Genomic DNA, 21,568 nt, shown 5'->3' with positions numbered 1-21,568 from the left:
ATTTGTTATAAATATCAGTATAATTTAATATCATTTTTTTTTTCAAATTCATATTATATTTACATTCCAGATTTTACAAATAACTCACATTGTACTCTTTTACATGGCATTATTTTCAACGACGAATTGTAACTAATTTTGAAACTTTAACTAGTTCAAGTTTCAAAATGTAGTTAAAATTTTGAAAAATGAGACTGTTAGATTATTTATTTTGTACTTATTTATTTTCTTATTTTTTGTAAATATTATTTTATATACTGTAGCTTGATTTTAAAAACAAAGTAAATATTACTGTCAGTTGTCACACCATTGACTGATGTCAAAATAGTTTGACAATTTATTGTAAAACAAGGGTGATTTAATGTAGTTTTAAGCATAAAAATATTACTATTTTCATAATGACTGAAAATGAAGACGAAATAACGACATTTTGTGACTCAGCCGTATGTAAAAAACAACAGATGAAATTTTTTTTTTTTCTAGCACAATGTTGACTGATACCATATTATTATGCACAGGCATCGTTGGTGGAGGGATGTCGACTACCAGTTCGAATGCAAGGTGGAGATGATTGGCCCCTCGCTGAAATTATAAGTATCAAAGAAGTTCGTGGGCAAAGAGGATATTATGTACACTATGTTGATTGTAAGCTTTTTCGTATATAAAATCTTATGTGTTTTATCTCTAAATGTATACATAAATACTGAGTTATTGTTTGTATATAAATAAATTGACGGATTCATTGAAATAAATATTGCTTATTCAAGTCAAGTAATATGCTGTTTTATGATTACTTATTTACTTTTCAAGTTTCTTATTTACATACTGTACCAATAAGTATATTAAATGCAATATCATGACTTAGATTGAAGTACAATACTATTACAAACAATAATATTTATGGCCGCTTTATAAATTTCAGTCAATAAACGTTTGGACGAATGGGTTGGGGAATCATGGTTGGATACAAGGAAGGTACAATTTCCGAGAAGAGACGGTGCACCGACTGGTGGAACGACGACTCCAAAGAAAACTCATATTGGATCTGGAGGTGGCGTCATGCCTACTTTTCTTAGTATGTGTGTTTTAGTTATTAGCCAATGCACTTCATGACAAATTTTATTCTGTATTACCTATTCCAATGGAAGAAGGTATTAAGATTATAAATAAACCTTAGATTACTTACGTACTTCATGCGCTTTGCTAATAGTTTGGCTATATTGTGTACTACTAAGAGTTGATGATTAATGTATCTTAATTTATTCCACTTTAATTTTCCTTACGATATTAAGATGCTAGTTTACTTAATATTTAAAACACTATTTTTTCACAAGTATGTCGAAATCATAGATTTATCAAGCTCATAACTAATGATATAGCATCAATTTTGTGGCAAGTATGTAGCTTCTTTCCCATTATACTTGGAATAAAGTATATGTGTAATTATCTGAAAACTACTGTTGAATCTTTTAAGTAATTTATTAAAAATCTTTCATTGATTCTTGATTCTTTTTTGATGAAAATAGTGTTTAACAATGTATGATATGACACAGTGATCAATACAATTTATTTCAGTAACAATGAAAGCATGACAAATAGGTTTTGCAGTTTCTTTTTTGCATGCATTATGATTTATTTTGATCAGTAATTTGCATGATGTTTTCCAACATTCATTTTAAGCATAATTGCTTGAAACTGTTATTAATATTAGTCTAGCAAGCAAAGCAATCCTTATAAATGTGCCACAATGCTTTTAATGTATTATTATAAATATTCGTAATGAATATTATATCAATATGTAAATAAGTAATTCTAAATTTAATATTTTTTCTGCAGATGAAACAGTCTGCAATGAAAATCAGAAAACCGTTATTAATAGCAATAGAGAAAATAATGTGAATCATCAAACCACACCAAAATTACCCGAGAAAGTACAAACCCCACTAAATGGTTCTACACCAAAAATTACTCCTGGTATGTTTAATTTTATTTTTATAAATAAATTTATCGATGATGCAATTAAAATATTTATTTTCAATTATTTAAATACTATATTCATATATAAGCTATTATTCTATGAAAACTATTTAATTTCAATTTCAATTTAAGTTTGTACTTGAATATATTCACCTGGTTTGTTTAGCGAGAGACTTAATTCAGATTAATCTAATGTGCCTAAAATATAAGGCATATTAGGTGCTTTAGTATTCATAATAGTAATTTTTGTAACATTACATTTAACAATATATCACACACAGCATGAACTATTTAAATTTTCATTATAAAGAAATATTAAAATGAAAGAGTATACTCTAGGTATGTATATCTTTACTTGTATGGATTAATAATGTGATGTGTAAATGAGCTCAGATGGTCCAGTGGTTGGAATATGAGCATATTAATCAATGACTGCAGGTTCAAACCCAGCCAAGCACCACTGAATATTCATGTGCTTATTTTGTGTTTATATTTCATCTCGTGCTCGGCGGTGAAGGACATCATTGTAAGGATACCTGAATATGTCTCATTTTGTAGAAATTCTTCCACATGTGTATTCCACCAACCCACATTGGAACAGCTTGATGAAATATGTTCCAAACTTTCTCCTCAAAGGGACAGGAGGCCTTAGTCCAGCAGTGGGAAATTTACAGGCTGTAATCAAACGATTAAAATACTCCCATAATAGACACAGACGTCTAGAATTTATTTCTATACTATAATTTTCCTTTAAAATTAAATTTTCAGGTATTTATTTTATGGATATGATAATTGATTTTAAATATTAAATTTTTCAGTTCAAATTCCACCATTAGAACCTCGTCAGCTGATATCTCGGCCGGCGAGCCCCACACTCATAAATGATTCACCGTCGCTAGTCAACGGCGGCGCAGTTCTGGCCGCTGCGCTACAAAAGAAAATGAACAGAAAGCGGAAAGCCAATTCTTCGGAGAATGATGTGAGATATTTTAATTCCAAATCTTATCGACATGTTAAACTAGCATTCAGCTTTACTTAGCAGAATATATACATTACATTAGTAGTGTTTGTGGAATATGAGCGAATGTTAAAGCACGGACATAAAAAATAATATGTAGTATAGTAAGTATGGAATGTGAAATCATCACTACCCACCATCCACCACCATCATCAGTAGGGTGACTGTAAGCCGCGTAAAAGAACTTCATTCAAAATGACTTTTAACATAAATGTCAGTGGCTTTCGTCGACAGACACTTTCGGCTGAAAAGTTCGTTTCCGTATATGTCTAAGGGCATATTGAGTCGGGGGCGTGATGCGTTGAAGCATTCTGTGCGGTTAAATCACAAATCAAAATGTTCATTATTCAAGTAGGCTGATAAAAGTACTTTTGAATTATCAATTTACAGTATTGTATTAAATATAAACATACTTCCGGAAAATATCGTCTACTTTGAAGAACCGTCTTGCCGAGATTCTGGCAGTTATTTTATAAAGTACAATCAAATATTTCCCTCCGGAAATCAACATATACTTAGCCTATGCATTTATAGCATAAATAATCTTGTACAGAGATATCATGAGATTTTTTTAAAGGCAAAGATATAATATAAAGCGATGGTATAAAAACAGCACCCCAAGAAGGATGTATAGTACGACACAACTTAGATGTAGCATCGGCAAAATTCGTAAAGCCGATCACATCCGAATTGAGTACGCTATCCCAAATTATCATTATTTATTTCTCATGCGAGTATGATCTTTGCCCAAACGTAATAACTTGTAATATCATATGACCGAATATATTCGTCAATTTGACACGTCGATTAACAAACACTCGCTTTCTCTGACGCGTGAATCTATAGCGACGAATAGCGTCGAATGGCGCGATAGGGAGCTATTTCGATTGGTCGTGTAAATCGGCAGTGATCGGTTTTATTTTCATTCCATTGCATTTTCCGATGCTACATCTAATTTGTGTCCTACTATACAGTACGACAAATACGCTATAGATTCACGCGTCAGAGGAAGCAAGTGCATATAAATCCACGCGTCAAATTGACGAATATATGTCATATGATATTACAAGTTATTACGTTTGTACAAAGATCATATTCGCATGAGAAATAAATATTGATAATTTGGTATGGTGTACTCAATTCGGATTTGATCGGTTTTACGAATTTTGCCGATGCGACATCTAAGTTGTGTCGTACTATACCTGTATTGTATAACGAATGTTGACGTCGGGTGGCTCGTGTGTCAGTGCCCGGCGGCGGAATCGGCGGAGGGGGCGGAGGGCGAGGGGGGCGCGAGCGGCGCGGCCACGCCCAAAATCAACGAATACTTAGCCTATGCATGTGTTCTACAGCATAAATAGTCTTGTACGGAGATGTCATGAGTTTCAATCTTGTAAAGGCTTATATATAATAGATATACATATATGAAATTAAAACAGCATCCCAGGTAGGACGTACTAACAGTATAACTGGTGTGTTAGTGCCCGGCGGCGGAGGCGGCGGAGGGGGCGGAGGGCGAGGGGGGCGCGAGCGGCGCGGCCACGCCCACGGCGCGCCCGCGCCAGTCCGGCAGCCTCGTGGCGCACGGGCACGACGACCTCGTCACGCGCATGAAGAACATCGAGATGATCGAGCTCGGCCGCCACCGCATCCGCCCCTGGTACTTCGCGCCCTACCCGCAGGTCAGCCGATATCATACCTAATATTGTACATATGATAGCATTATCACGAGAAATCATATTAATCGAATAAGGTATTCAATTCGATCACCTATAAATCAAAAAGATTAAATCTGAGAATTGTTTTTTTTTTTATGGTATAGGTTGGCGGACGAGCATATGAGCCACCTGATGGTAAGTGGTCACCATCGCCCATAGACAATGACGCTGTACGGAATATTAACTATTCCTTACATAGTCAATATGCCACTAACCTTGGGAACTAAGATGTTATGTCCCTTGTGCATGTAGTTACACTGGCTCACTCACCCTTCAGACCGGAACACATCAATACTGAGTGCTGTTATTTGGCGGTAGAATAACTGATGAGTGGGTGGTACCTACCCAGACAGGCTTGCACAAAGCCCTACCATCAAGTAAATTGGTGTTTTATTTAAAAAAATTCTTGTCCTTATTTTGAGTGCGTGCATTTTTTTCCTGTTTGATTTAGCCTTTATTCTTAAAAAAGTAATCGTATGATAAGAGTGACCAGAAACGGTGGGATAGAGTGATATATTTACAAGTGTAAATCTCACTAAATATTGGATCCATATTGTGGATCTCATTACTCTGAAATATATATGAAAACAGATTTGATGAACATTGTATAATTCCCCTTTAACTTTTAATGGAAACCAAGGTAGCAAGCCATTCCCGACTTCCTGCGACATGTTTTCTAAGCCTAATTTAACCATTTTTTTTGTACTAATATCAGTATTCTTCTTGTTTTCCAGGAAATGGTTAATCTACCATGTATATACATATGCGAATTCTGTCTCAAATACAGAAAAAGTAAAAAGTGCTTAGAGAGACATCTTGTAAGTATAATTTTATATGAACATATGACCTTTTTAAAAATATTTGAAATTATTAATGATATTATTTTTAGATAAAATGCAAACTCAAACATCCACCGGGCAACGAAATATATCGCAAAGGCAGCATATCGTTCTTCGAGATAGATGGAAGGAAGAACAAATGCTACGCTCAGAATCTATGTTTACTCGCAAAACTGTTCTTAGACCACAAGACACTGTATTACGATACTGACCCATTTTTGTTTTACGTTATGACGGAGTTCGATTCAAGAGGTATGTTTAAAACTCAAATATGACTTACAATCATAAGTGTAGCCAATTGCGTAAACATACGTTGTTTATGCATTATATATAAAATTTTATTTAACATAACAATAAAAAATATTTGACTGCTTATTGATAAAATTTAAGAAACACCATCGGTTTATACAAGATTTTAATTTAACGTGGTTACTTTTATTATTAAAGCTATTAATTTCGGGATATTTATCATGTTTTTTTATTTTCGTTCGGAGTTAGATATTTCGACATTATCTGCGAATGTCTTGTTCACGAGACTAAAGTTTGCGGGTAGATGTTGATAATGTTAGAAGTGTCCATATCGGACTAAAATCATGGTAAATATCCCGAAATTAATAACTATCGGTTTACTTTTCAAAGAAAATAAAAAATGACTAAACTACTTATAGTACGACACAACTTAAACATCGGCAAATTCAATAAAACCGATTCGATTACTGCCGATTTATACAACCAATAGAAATAGCTCCCTATCGCACCATTCAACGCTATTTCTCCCTATGGATTCTCGTGAAATCGACGAATTTATTAGGTCATGGGATATTACAAGTTATTGCGTTTGTGTAAGGATCATATTCACTTAAGAAATAAATATTGATAATTTGGGATGGCGTACTTAATTCGGATGTGATCGGTTTTACGAATTTTGCCGATGCTATATTTAAGTTGTGTCGTACTATACATTAATAAAGATTGAAGTAATAGCAAATTAACTTCAGGTAAATTGCATATCAATCTTCTTCTGCCCAGCCAATAGAATGCCATAAGTGGTCGATTTACTCATATTATATATTCCCTTTTAATTCACTTTTCAAAATAAACACCTTAAGAACCTTAGAACATAGAAGTAAAAAAAATATTTTATAAGAACTTATTACCTTAATTTGATAGCAAACCTGTTTTTTTAAATATATCAAGTTAATTTGGACTTCTAAAACAAAAAAGAAAGTTTTGTTAACTATCGTCTTCACAAAAAACTCCAAATTATTATAGTTAAAATATTAATAATCTTCAATATTTTCAGGTTTTCACATAGTAGGATATTTTTCAAAAGAGAAAGAAAGCACAGAAGACTACAATGTAGCTTGTATATTAACATTACCTCCATATCAAAGAAAAGGATATGGAACATTACTTATAGAATTTAGTAAGTACATACAATATGAGACACACACACTAACATAAATACACTCACGCACACAACAAAAGGTTAAGACCATTGCGGGCCCATAAGTTCATTAAACTTTATACATAATAGGGTATTTGACTGGTTTTTAAAAACCATTTCATATTATTTAGTAGAAGTTAAGGAAGCCAGTAAAAGTTGTGTTTTTTATTTCTATTACATATTATAAAATATCATATTAAAAATTCCATATTTAACTAGCGCGCATAAACGCTACTTGGACAATATGGCGCTGCAATGTGGTCGGTGACGTCACTTTCCTGTATTTTAATCTGTGGTACATATAATAAAACGTGTGTCGCGTGACAAACGTTTGAAAAAATGCATTTTTATTTATGGATTTTTGAATAAACTAAGCATTATTTTCAACTTTCGTTAGTAAATAACCATTTTTAATTTTTCGCATTGTCAAATAGCCCATTATTACCGGATAATTCATGTGGTATAATTTCATTGAAATTATACAAATGCAGATTTCCTCACAATGTCTGTTTTGACCGCATATCGCGAGATGAATAAACACAAATCAATCACGTGCAAATTTAGTGATGTTTGGTTTGAAGCCGCAATCATTGGTTAAGATGCAAACATTCAAACCACTGAGTTATCTCGACTTATATTCTATATTATTTAAATTGAATTAATGATGTGTTAAATTGCAGGTTACGAATTATCAAAGTTCGAAGGCAAGACCGGTTCCCCAGAGAAACCTTTGTCGGATCTTGGTCTGCTCTCGTATCGAAGTTACTGGGCTCAAACTATATTAGAAATATTAATAAATATCAAACCAGTCGGTGACAACGAGAAACCAATTATAACTATCAAGTGAGTATCTCTATGGGTTTTGTAGATTAATTATAATGTTGACGATCTATATATAAAATCAATATGTATATTCTTTTCCGATTCATCAAAAATTATATATGTTTTTTTTTTTAAATATGATTTAAACCAAATTAGTTGTTAGAGTTGGATTCAGATTCTTATTCCACTATGCTGATCAAGTGAATCACTAAAGAATTAACAACATTACATGCTTAAATATATATATATATATATATATATATATATATATATATATATATACAAATATGAACTAAAACTAGTCACTGTATAAATCTTGACCGCGTGGAATGGTGGCAAGAATGCTAGCAGCATTTCCCCGTTGAATCGCAATTCCGATCCTCTGGGCAAATAACGAACCAGCCCTCCTGTCACCAGTGGAGGCAATGAGGCGAGGTGTTATACTTTTGATGAAGCTTTTTGCACCACTACTCCAAGGGCCAAGCGTTTCGACAGCAAATGGAATCACTTAGCCCACTTTGAAAACACGACCCCCAATCAACTTGTTCTATCGTATTCATAATCAGCTCAGTTAATACTCTACTTTATTCCACCATACAAGGATAAAAGCAAAATAAATAACATTTGGCATTGAATTTGGCCCAATGTTATAGAGAGCTGAAATTATCTTTACCTTAAAGACTCCTATTGAGTCTAATCTAATAATATTATATATGTGAAAGTAACTATATCTGTCCGTCTGGCTGTCGCTCTTTCACGACCAAACAGCTGTACCGAATTTGATGAAATTTGTAATAATCAAAACCCTAAAGTCAAAATCAAAATAAACTTTATTCAAGTGGGCTTTTACAAGCACTATTGAATCGTCATTTAACAATTAAGTAAAGCTACCACCGGTTCGGAAAGTAGATTCTACCGAAAAGAACCTGCAACATACTCAGTAGTTACTCTTTTTAAACATTTATAAATATACAGTCATGTTAGTTAATACAATTATTTAAATTAATATATCCTCCCTGGAAGTTAACAGGTATTAATTCCACGCCCTTTTATCATCTACAAAATCTTGTATCGAATAATACGCCTTTTTATCAATGTATTTTATATAAACGTTTTGAATTTACGAGACGGCAAAGTTAAAAAAACCCGCTGGCGACTCCTAGTTTTATATAATAATAAACGATTATAATAATATATAATATAAATATGACTTTTGTAGTGAAATCTGCGAGCTTACAAGTATTAAGAAGGAGGACGTTATCAGTACTCTGCAGAATTTGAATCTAATAAATTACTACAAGGGCCAATACATCGTGTCTGTGAATCAGGTGAGTGATCTGTTCAATTACATTTACTGGCTTTTGTAATATCTTAAAAGTTACTGGGTGATGTAAAGTGTAGTCCATATAAAAGATAACTGTTTATTATCTATGTATATTTATATTTATGAATCATCCCCGTAAAGTAAGTAAAGTAAAGTAACAGCCTGCAAATTTCCCACTGCTGAGATAAGGCCTCCTCTTCCGTTAAGGAGAGGGCTTGGAACATATTCCACCACGTTGTTCCAATACGGGTTGGTGGAATACACATGTGGCAGAATTTCTATGAAATTTGTCACATGCAGGTTTCCTTACGGTGTTTTCCTTCATCGCTGAGCACGAGATGAATTATAAAGACAAATTAAGCAGATGAATCAGCGGTGCTTGCCTGGGTTTGAACCCGCAATCATCGGTTAAGATGTACGCGTTCTAACCATTGGGTCATCTCGACTCAATATAATAGATAACCGTTATGTTATCTGTGTATTATAATATATATTTGTGAGTCATCCCCGTATTTTTATCATATGCTCGTTTAAACAAATATATACATAATTATGCAGGCAAGAATTACTATACTCAACAACATAGTAAAATATACGCCTAAAACACAGAGCAACCCTTTTGTTGGTTGTATTGATTAACTTTATTGCTATAATATTCAATTTGACGTTCTTTTTTATCGAAATACCAAGGCGGTCATAGCCGCTTGATGGAAAGTAGTCACAACTGCCCATAGACATCGTACCGTACCGTCACCGTAAGAAGTTTACATATCCAATTTGCTACCAATCTTAAAAACTAAGTTCTCTGTCTGTAGTTACACTGTCTTACCGTTCAAACCGAAACACAAAAATTCAAATTATTGCTGTTTCGCGATAGAGTATATGATGTTTGAACTCTACCAAGTCGGTCTTGCACAAAACTACTACAAAGTATCATATAACATACAGTATGTTATGCGCGAAAAGGCAAAACACAGCTATCCCTTCAGTCAAACATCTAGGACAATAACTTGTACATATTAAGCAAATTGAAGCCTATAATTATTTAGATATTTAAAAGTTCTCATAAATAAATTAATAAATTGGTTCCAAAATGTAATTTCAAATTTATATTCGAATTTTAAATAATATTTTTTCTTAATTAATAAGGAAACGATACAACAACATGAAAAGGCAATGGAGAAGAAGTTATTACGAATCGATCCAAAATGTTTGCATTGGACACCAAAGGATTGGTCCAAACGAGCCAAATGGTAAGCCAACTCCAACTACATCCAATCATCTTCATCTATCATTTAATTTATATTATTTTCATTTAAAAAAAATTAAAGCTTTATCGCACATTACTATTAAATATTAAATGAGATAATGATCTTTGATTTTAAAACAATAAAGTCATTAATATACTGTAAAGTAAACATTTCTCTTTTGTCACCAGCGTTTGAAGTGTTTTGGAGATGCGAGCTATCTAATTCGGGCTTCGACACGTATGACTCATTTTGTATCTAACGAATATATGTAACAGCTTTACAACCATTTAATAAATTACATCGCTAACAAAGTCTTTGGAAACCATATTCGTCTAACACTTATATTTTAATGCACTAATGTCATTGCTATTTATAATTATATATTTTACTAACAAGAAAGCTTAAATATTTCTGTATAATAAAATTTTATTTTACATTAAACGCTTGCTGCGTTTGTGCATGTTTAATATATCAAAACTGAATTATTATATTCCATCGTGAAACAATATCACGTTGGTCTTTTACTTATAAACAGAAGCCTTAAAACTGATTTCCATTTCCAACTTCAAAACAAACTTCTACCCCCAATTTCAACCTCTTGGGTGAATTTTCAAGAACGCTGTTATTCATAAACAGAAAACTAAATACCGTATTCTATAATTTTCTGAAAAATCGAACATCTGTACTAAGTTTCATCCAATCGTTAGATCTTATAAGTGAATGATGATGATTTTTTTTTAACATAAAAACTTTTTCCTTATTTCATTCGAATTTAACTTATGTAATTAATTTTGAAATCCTGTATTGGTGCTCATCCCCTTTCCGTTACAAACTTCATCCTATTTGACTCACCATTTTAGACTGTGCATTGTATCAGTCATTTTAAAATTTTATTGAGCTTTACTTAAGTTTTCCGATAATACCATTTTAAATTAAAATTCTATGTAGTAAATTTAAAGTACTTTACTACAGTAATATTTATATCGTGATTTTCGTGCTCCCATCTAATTGTTCATTTACACAATATTCCTTAATAACAAAATGAGTAAAGATAAACAAACCACCCATTTACATATTCAACAGATCTGCTATAATATGCACTAAAACACGTTGTCTATTTTAGTTCACATAACTATTTCATCCACTTAAATTTGAATTCAAAATATTTTTTATCTATTCCCAATTAATACCACAGACTATTCATATTGTATATATTCAGATCTGAACCAATGACATGATTTTATTGAAGGTTAAAATTGTTTATTTATCTTTACTTCTGCCACTGCATATATATGTACATACAGCTATTTAAATATATATATAGCTGTATGCAAAAGCATGAATCATCTATAATGTCATCAAATTATGATTTTAAATTGTAATTGACTCATTCTGATGACAGTTTAATCGCTCATACAAGCTAGATATTTATTTTTCATCATAATTTTTTAATCATTTATTCATTATATACTTTATATCGCTTTGACTTTAACGCTAACATGTAAATATGTATAATTTATTGCAGGATTTGCACAAAATGTAAACAAAAGTTGTTGATTAGATTTAAAGTTGAGTTTATTCAACTCAACTTTTCTTTTTGCTTTATATTCTTATGCCAAACATACATTTGGGTATTCACCTTGCTTTACATCAAATTTTACTTAGTTCTGTTGACCGTATTCAATGAAAAATGTACAATATTGACGCTATGATAACTTTAAATTCAATTTTATAGATTTTTTGACGTATTAACTATATAGTAATTCTTTGTCCTGAATCTTCTAAGAAAGTTGTAGAATATTGAAATAAAATCTTTTTTTATAGTTATTTAGAAGACTGAGAATAATATATTATATTTATTTAACTCAAATACATTTTTATTGCAATAAAGCTTGTAATTTATTAAGATCAACCAACTCACAATTTAAAACGTCACTACGTGCTATGGAATGTAATTATGTCTATGTCACGTGGCTTTTTTTACGAATACTAAAATTGGTTACGCAATACGAAACCGTTTCAATTCAACTGTCAAAAAAAGTGTTATAACTGGTTGTACGGGGCATAATAACCTTTTTTTGTAGTTACTTAATCATACTTATAATCGTCATCGTCTTACAATGTATGTCTAATAGTTGAATTTGTTTACAATTTGTACATATTCTGTTGTCAAGTATCATATAATCAAATAAATTTATATTTTATTATCTGTTACTAATTTTTCGTTTTAAATTTTCAGGTAGGGAAATCGGAATGAAGTTATATCAGGAACTTTGCTCAGGAGACAGTCATTTATTGTGATTCAGCCATTTATCTGTAATATTTGAATGTTTTTACATTACAACTTGTTAAAAATTGAACAGAATATTTTTGTTCGATATAAAGCCCGTGTAAAATATTGTAGATACATTTTCTGTAACTATCCGTGTATATTGTGATATTAAATAAATATCTTTATTGCAAATGTTTGAATTTCATTGACACTTAGGGAAAAAATGTATGTTTATGTATATACCAACTTTTTTTATTACTTTTTTTTAAAACGTAGTTTCTGTATAAAAAAGGCAGTACAAATAAAAAAGGAAGAAGGTTATTTGCCGATGTGGGATTCTGGATTGCTAAGCCGATGGGTGGGTAATAAAATGTATATTTAAAACGAGGAATTATAAAAGATTTATTTCTTATCGGAATCAAGAGATAATGGTATAATTTTAAGATGATTCTTCGTAACTATAAATTATGTACATTGTTGCTGTGGTGTTGTAAGGAAGAAGAAAGAGAAAAAAAATAACAAAATACTGCAATATATGATTTATTTTCAGTAGATAAGCACAGTAATTTTGCTTCGATTGTCAAAATATTTATATTCAAGAAGCAGGTACAAGTGATGTTTAACACTTAAATATTTTAATAAGTATCAGATAATATTTCACAATAACAACTTCAATTACTCAAAGACTTCCTGAAATCATTCATAGAGTTAAAAGGCGTTACATAGACATAAGGCGTACTTAATTAAAAATATATTTAAAAATTACAGAAGATGAATTTAGGTCATTTGATTTATAAATATATTGAAAATTATCAAGAAAATAGAATATGTATTTTTTTTAAATCAATATTACTATGTAGTTGTTTAAATCTAATAACCATTTAAAAATATATGTTTTAATATACATATGTTATATATTTATTAACATTTTTATGTGTATAAACGTAAATGAACAGTTAAAACTTGAATAATTTTATTATTATAAAGGTATTCTAACCACCATGAAATACATATTCTTACTTATATTAAATACCAAAATATCAAAATACTTAATATCATTATTTGTAAAGTAGATATATCTTAAATATATACAATTTATTTCTTCATGTTTCATTTTCATTTCATTTGTATTCGACGCGGAAGTAGGCACTTGTGGATGGAAATATACTTTTTGTTACAATTAGAAATTTCTAAAATCATATTTGATCTGTGCTCAAAACGTACGTACAGTAGACTCATTATTTTAATCAAAATTTAGAATTAAGAGAGGACAGAGTATAAAAGCCAAGTGCTCGACGTTTATATTTTATTTGGGAATTGAAAGTAAAATAAAAAAAAAAAACAAAACACTTCTTACGAATCAAATAAACCCTACAAAGTTAATCTTAGGCATAAGATTACTACGAGGGAATACATCCAGTCCATAATCAGCCGCGGTCTAAATATGCCATCGATATACAATTCATTTATTTGAAAGCAGTCATTTACATACTATAACAGAAATATAATCAAGTTGACAAACTATCATTAAAATGTTTTTAATTTAAAAACTACCAACTGTTAAACTTTTCATTTGAAAACGGTGAATCTGCAATCCCTTTATTATATCGTACTATCTTAAGAATCGAACATACATTCTACATCGATTATAAAGCTACGATCACACCTGCGCACGAAGCGAGCCAACTATGATTAACTTAGTTGTAGCTATACCACACAGGTCTGACAGCTTCTATCGATGTTTGGTCTCGTAAATATTCATGATTCTTAACCAGACTACACATTTCAATTCACCATTTGCAATTATAAAACAAATTAAATCTTTATTATAATTTTTGAACAAGTGATATTTTTGTTTATCACAATAACAATAAAAAAATAAATGCTTTCGCGACTGGCTGCTTTTATGCCGTTATACGTTGGCAGCCGAGAGACTAGTTTCACTGGTTGTAAAGGCACTGTTTTTCATAAAATCTGGCTTTAAAATCTTTGCTGACTCGTTCGTTGCGCTATATTTGTACTGTTGTATACCTATATATAACGAGAACATCGAATATTCGAATTATACATTTCAATATTTAAAAGGTAATAAGTCGTCTTATATTGCACACAAAATTTGTTATTTTTCTTTAGGTCAGCAAACGAAACTACTCGATAGTGGTAAATTAAAATCGATTTTGTGAATATGATTGAAACAGGCACTTTCATTGTTGTCCTTCGTTCAACACTGCGTGTTTTTGCAATATATTATTTTATTATAATTATTAGTAATGTAAGCTGAATACGCAATAATTCTAAACTTAAGTAATTTATCGATAACAAGTTATATTATCACGACTTAATCTGAGTTAAAGCGTCTTACATCTAACCTTACGCGAACAACGTACAATGGAATATCAGTATCCCGATATAATCTGTGAATATATTTCTATGTAAAATAAAATATACGGAACTTCAACAGGAGGTATCTTTAGTTAAATTGTACTGAAAGATACTATATATTATTTATTATGTGATGCATGTATTTTTAATTTGGCGTCATTATTGGCGACTAGACATAGGTAGCTATTGAAGGGATATTTACAACCAATCTTTCCAACAATTGCACCGCCATTAAATTAATCAGATCTAAGAATTAGATAAATATTTTGTACAGATCAAAGCAAAATTATAGAACTTAACGAACGAAACGATTTAACGAATGCGATAATATTAGTTATACTATAGTAAAAATAAAATATATACCTACCTACCAACTGTTAGACAGTCCTATTGAATGTTACTCGGTAATGGTGATTTTTATTATTTCACAACACTTGTAATATTAAAACAATAAATTAAACGTATGTGACATCGCAAACGCCGCATTGCGGCAAATATCAGATATATCCAGTTGTTACTACGGCCCGTAACCGTTACGTTACAGCTCCCTACTCTACGTTGTTGTTCTACACAGTAGACATACGATTTCGTTTCGAAATAATACCTTTCCGACGACTGGCGTGACAAATCAAGAAAGATGTGCTTTTAATACATCAAAAAATATAACTAGCTTTAATAACGAATCGAAATTCAAACGAATGCGATTTAATAAGAGATGAAACATTCTTTTATTCCAAGGTCTAAACTATACGTATACGTGTGAAAGTAATTTTGGACCCCATATTGTAATATCGCCCGCCACTAAACGAGACAGCCGTCGTTTAGATTGTTGCTGAGTTTTGATTGGCTGTCTTGAATGTTGCTCGGGTAACTATGGCATTGTTGAGGACTGACATAGGTTAACTCAGATTCGTAATATTCCGCCTCTGGCTCCATGGGACCTAAAATCGTGGTCGTTTTCGGCAAGTAACCATCAGTGGTTATATAGCCTGCGTCAGAGTTTGGAGGGAGACTGAGAACGCTGTCCGGTCTGTTGTATTCGACGTCTATTGTCTGAGGAGTCAAGTACGTCGTTTCGAGTGACGATATGGTGTCTATGGAGTCTCCGTTGATGGGTGTGGCACACGTGTAGCTCGAAGCGAGTATGTTCGCTGACTCTGGTCGTATGTAGGGCGAGTGGGTGTCGAAGGAGACTGGGAATGTTGTCGGCGATTCAAATGTTCGAATCATGTTGTAGGGTGTTGAAGGCGACGTCCTCGCGTTCGAATTGTTCTTGACGCACGAAGCCGCGTGCAGTGATAGCATGTCAATCAGCTGCCGTTTCTGAACTTCGAGATCCTGAAAAAATTACAATAAATATTACACAGAGCAAAAGCATTTACCAAATTTATGTTTTGTAAATACCTAAAAAATTACATCGACGATATCACTTCGAAATATATTCAGATAAAAAAAAACTTTTATTACCAAATCTTATCGAGTTTCGGTATTTCTATTAACATTTAAATTAACACTAATGAGTGGTCTGATAACCTGCATCCGTATTCCATAGATAATAACGCTCGACAAATTACCTTCAATTGCGCCTTTAGGTCTATATTTTGCGTTTCGAGTACTTCACTTTCGTTCACCAAGTTCACAGTTCTTTCCCTTTTCTTCATCCTGCACTTCGTAGCTGCTATTTTATTTCTTTCTCTTCTGCGTCGTCTTCGCTCTTCATCTTCAGGTGTTAACTATAAAAAAAAATAAAAATCATGTTCAATACTTTACAATTTAACAACAATAGCAAGCCCAATTTATTTGTTATAATGCGCTTGTAATTGTGACCTTGCTGAGCCTAGAAAGTATTAACTTTTTATCCCTTTGAGGAGAAATTAGATATTTTTTCCGCCGATAGATATTTTAGCATCAAAATGCTAATTGCTCAAACACTGTGGCTTAATTAAACACATACATTTTAAATAAATAAAGCTTATGAACCCGTAATCGTCCGCTCAGATTTACGCTTTCTACAAAACGCATACGCAACCACTTCACGGCTATATCTTCTCATTCTACAATACTGTTATTATTAATTATTTATATTTAAATTGAAAGATGAAAAAATACAAGTAATTTACTATACAGCTATAGGGCACAAATAAAATTGTTTTTTTTTAACTCTATTTTGGTATAAAAGCGAAGACGTCGATTAAATAAAACATAATAAAATTAATATTCGACTGATTAAATCATCGAACAAAATTCGTTTTTTAAATAAATCATTCATTCAAACAATGGTCTGAATGCATCGAATCGCTTTCAAACTCATTTCCAATGACAATAATTTCTCATCGTCCTGTCATCAACTTTCAATCAGGAAGTTAAGTCACGAACATAGCCACATTTGCAATGCCAACCTTCTTTGTAAGCTCATAAAACTTCAATAAAGCCGTTGAATTATAATGCTCTTCAGTTGCTATAAAGCCAGTTTAGTTTTGATTCGCAATCTTCATGAACTATGAGTTCCTGGTAGATACCCTCATTGATGGTATTGGTATGCATGTCTGTACTCATATTTTGTATAATGCATAATGACGTTCGTAAATTAAATCACGATTAGTTGAAATCAAATGAATTCACCCTATTTTTTGTATGATACCTTTTATGAAGTTGAGAGTTGTTAAAATATATATTACCTATCTACTATCACTTTTACTGACAATGACTAAACATATTTCAATTTCTGCACGAATGAAAGGAAAAAAATAGAGCTCTATAATGACCATAAAAAAATAATCATCCGTTTTATGAACCTTAAAAACGTCGCATGTTTTTTTTAGATAAATTCTAGAATCTTTTCGATCATTTAACCGTTACGTGTCTGTTTGGTGTGATATATATGATGCATAAGCATGTTGCATTAGTCAATTAAAAATATTATCCTTCATAGATCAATAGGCTGTAGTTTACCAAGATATATTTGGCTTTGATTCCTGCTTAATAAAGATTTATTAATGTTCCTAATTACCTCGTTTTTAGGAGCTTGCGTATGACTACTGTCATAGTCATCATCGCTTTCCTCCTTCTTAAGCCGCTTGAATCCTCCGTCTGTGTCGCTGCCTGACATCTTCCTCTTCGACTCTATGGATAACTTTAAACCAGCCTTTATTAATTCCGAACACGTCTGAAAAGAAATTTTGTATCTATAAATAATTTAAATTATAAAATTGGAATATATACTTTACGTTAACAATTATTTAAGTAAATCGATGCATAGAGGTAGTTAGTTAGTAACTTTACCTATGCGCCTGTCTCAATATTTAAAAAAAAAAGTAAATGTCATTTAAAATCGTGACAATTAAATCGTGAATTTAATTAAACGTAATTTCAGGGTTACGACGATAATGAATTCATGTTTATGAAATATCATCTAAACTAATAAGCAAATATTTATTTTAAATAAATCAATCAACGAATAACATTTAAAATCGTGCTCAATCATTTTCAACATAATATTTTTCTATATAACTGCTATCTAATGATGGCATCAAGGCTATGGCGTTATAAAATATGCATGGTCTCGTGTTAATCTTAATAATATACCTATCTTGATAATGTGGACAAATGCAATCGTATTTTTTATTATTGTTATAGTTAAAAGTGTTCATTTTTCTCACATTAAAAACGTCCGTTCATTGTTTGAGTTCTATGTAAGAAGAAACGTTGAATATTCCATTGATTACATTTAAAGAAACGTTTGCACGATTATAATAAAAAAATAGAATAATTTAGTAGCTTCATAAATGATGTTATCCTGGTACCTCAGATAAATTTTTATCTTTGAAATGTAAAAAATATTTTTGAAATGTATTCTAGTTGCATACAAGAAGTAAAATATGTTTTTGTAAAGATTGCACATCTTATTATCCTATACTTAATGTATTTAATGTTTCTACCTATTATTATTTATTAAATATCGGGGGCGGAGTCGTAACAAAGCTTACGAGATTCAATGCCATCTTAACAAACATGGCGGATGTATCAAATTATAAGTTTTTCGTGTAAAAAAAAAGAACATTTCTCTATGATCATCAAGAATTCATTTAGATACATATTGCCGTAAAAAAGATTGATAAATTCACTTGATTACATTTTATTTATTTTAAGTAGTCGTAAAAGACATAACTCATAGATAATTAAATATGATATAGTAGACTTGTAGAGCGTTTTTTTTTGTAACGAAACACAAAAAAAAGTATACTTATTAATCAGTGAAACGATACCAATCTTACGTATTTAAGAAAGCGGTGTCACGAGCTTGATTAATACATAATTTGGATATTATTTTATTCTTTTAAGTCCACTTAAAAATAAGTTACGTAACTAATGTTTCGTATTGTAATAAATACCTTACACATGAATAAATCATTAATGCACTTTTAAATCATCTATAATGCAATAAATAGTATCTTTTAAGATAATCAGCCAAAACACGTTCAGACGCACTAAAAAGTCAACATTTGGTGAGATTAAATCTCAATAAGTTGACTTAATTAAGAGAGCCAATTTAGAAGTACTTTTTTATGTATACTGTATTACGAATATTTTACAACGTTACCAATCTATGTATCGATATTCGGATAAAAACGTCACAAGTATATTTCTGTTATAAACAAAATGAATGTAATTATAATTTGAAACAAACCTTTTGTATGCTGGGCGGAGTGCCTGATGCTGGTGAAGTAGCAGAGGAGCTATTAGACATTGAAGAATTAGAGTCTTGACAGATCGCATTCTGTAATAAAAAGGAAAATAAGTTAACATAACGGTTTTAATAAGGTAGAAGTCGTGATGGCCCAGTGGTTATAACGCGTGCATCTTAACCGATGATTGCGGGTTCAAACCCAGGCAAGCACCGCTGATTCATGTGCTTAATTTATCTTTATAATTCATCTCATGCTCAGCGGTGAAGGAAGACATCGTGAGGAAACCTGCATGTGACAAATTTCATAGAAATTTTGCCACATGTGTATTCCACTAACCTGCATTGGGACAGCGTGGTGGAATATGTTCCAAACCTTCTCCTCAAAGGGAGAGGAGGCCTTTAGCCCAGCAGTGGGAATTTACAGGCTGTTGTTGTTGTTTAATAACGTACTTAACGCATAAGACATCAAATCACACAAGTAATCATAGTCGCTTATTAAAAGTCCTGTAATAGATTTGTATTAAGAAATTCTAGTAATTCAAGCAATGGATTGTTAACTTAATAAACGTAGGCGTGAAAGCTAATTTTCCGTTTTGTAATAATTGGATGCGAGTAGCCGGAGAAAGACCACAATGGCGTGCACTTGGAAAGGCCTATGTACAGCAGTGTATAAACACTGGCTGTAAATACAGTCTTTTTTAAAATTTAGACTGTTCTACAATCTTCGTATATTGTTGCTCTACAATGTGCTCTTAGTAATGTTTTCCATGTCACCGATCGCTTGTTAAATGGACTTCATATGTTCTTGACAGACGACATGTTTATTAAAGTGGATTTTTATGCAGTTCAGCCAAATTATATCTTACTTTTCTGTATATTTTTTTTATAATAGAACAATAATAAACACATATCAACGCAAATAACTACGCAAAGTACTTAAAGTAATAAATAAATCATTGATTGGTAATCAAATATTTGTCTTTTTATCTTGATTATTATCTAATAATAAGATAAGGTTTATTACAACTGTATAAATAAACAATTTGTTAGTAAGTGAATACCGTGTCATGATATCGTAGGGTTCTGTAATTATTTACATAAAACATATATTAACTACGTTTTTTCTTCAGTACATTCACATTGTCATTCGTTAAAACATATCTCCGAAACGTGTTCGTGAAGGTTTTATATATTTTTATTAAAAAACACCAATCTTCATATTCTGTGAGTTTTAAATAAAACGCAAGATCAAAACAGCATTAGAAGATACTCGTATCTTCTGCTTTTTATCAAAAAAATAATAAATAGAACCTCATTCTCTACAACATTATGTAATAAAGCGGATATGTTTATGAGAGAGAATTATATGTAACAACAATTACAATAAGATGGGTCACAGCAGATTAACCCTTTGTTCGTGATCATTTCACGCTCTACATTCCCAGCTACGATATTTAACGTTAATGACGCTATTTTTTAAAGCCAAACGTTAAAAAGTAGTGAATCAATCACAATTAGTTTACATAAACAAAATGCAATACATGACAGAAGATACCAGCGGCGTCTGTCAGTCTAGTTGTCTTACGGAGTCATATAAATGACCTCAAATTGCATGGCGCTTAGAATTATCCAATGTTTATAATGTCGACTAATAGTCACGTGGTCTTTCGTGGCATCTAATGCTTGGCAAGCATTCAATTGCTTATTTTGCATTCGAACGAGCATTTCGCGTGCAACGGACCTAAATACTATAAGGATCTCTTTTGCATTTCGATCGATTTGTAATTTCAAAGTACAAAGTTCAAAAACTTGCTTTATAATTAACTTTTGAA

General features: G+C 31.6%; 2 protein-coding genes across 4 annotated transcripts in view; one reads left to right on the top strand and one right to left on the bottom strand.

Annotated features, from left to right (window-relative positions):
* The first annotated feature begins 284 nt into the window (after positions 1–284).
* LOC124535748 (histone acetyltransferase Tip60) lies at positions 285–12,859 on the top strand. 3 transcript variants are annotated; one of them, XM_047112062.1, is made up of 14 exons: positions 285–443; positions 519–645; positions 923–1,051; positions 1,837–1,974; positions 2,796–2,956; positions 4,477–4,677; positions 5,448–5,531; positions 5,603–5,804; positions 6,856–6,978; positions 7,680–7,842; positions 9,041–9,149; positions 10,295–10,398; positions 10,584–10,632; positions 12,635–12,859. In XM_047112062.1, the coding sequence occupies exons 1-13, from the start codon at positions 399–401 to the stop codon at positions 10,588–10,590; spliced, it is 1,593 nt and encodes a 530-aa protein (XP_046968018.1). In that variant the 5' UTR covers positions 285–398; the 3' UTR covers positions 10,591–10,632; positions 12,635–12,859. The 3 variants fall into 3 exon arrangements, with proteins under 3 accessions (XP_046968018.1, XP_046968016.1, XP_046968017.1); XM_047112060.1 differs by having other exon boundaries at positions 923–1,075; XM_047112061.1 differs by lacking the exon at positions 10,584–10,632 and having other exon boundaries at positions 923–1,075.
* Positions 12,860–13,191: 332 nt separating this feature from the next.
* LOC124535543 (activating transcription factor 3) overlaps positions 13,192–21,568 on the bottom strand; it is a 49,519-nt gene continuing 41,142 nt past the window's right edge. The window contains exons 3-6 of the mRNA XM_047111767.1: positions 19,737–19,826; positions 18,060–18,215; positions 16,624–16,782; positions 13,192–16,387 (exon numbers count right to left, since the gene is read on the bottom strand). Of these exons, the coding sequence (XP_046967723.1) occupies positions 15,851–16,387; positions 16,624–16,782; positions 18,060–18,215; positions 19,737–19,826 (942 nt within the window). The 3' untranslated portion in view covers positions 13,192–15,850. The remainder of the gene's footprint in view (positions 16,388–16,623; positions 16,783–18,059; positions 18,216–19,736; positions 19,827–21,568) is intronic.

The sequence above is a fragment of the Vanessa cardui genome, chromosome 15, assembly GCF_905220365.1.
Source record: "Vanessa cardui chromosome 15, ilVanCard2.1, whole genome shotgun sequence".
Lineage (NCBI taxonomy): Eukaryota > Metazoa > Arthropoda > Insecta > Lepidoptera > Nymphalidae > Vanessa > Vanessa cardui.
This window is presented reverse-complemented; position numbering and strand designations above follow the sequence as displayed.

Excerpts from the sequence above, each read along its gene's own strand:
- LOC124535748 (XM_047112060.1), top strand. The coding sequence starts at position 399 with ATGACTGAAAATGAAGACGAAATAACGACATTTTGTGACTCAGCC. Across the intron at positions 444-518 it reads CGACATTTTGTGACTCAGCC|GCATCGTTGGTGGAGGGATG; the intron begins GTATGTAAAAAA and ends TATTATGCACAG. Across the intron at positions 646-922 it reads TTATGTACACTATGTTGATT|TCAATAAACGTTTGGACGAA; the intron begins GTAAGCTTTTTC and ends TATAAATTTCAG.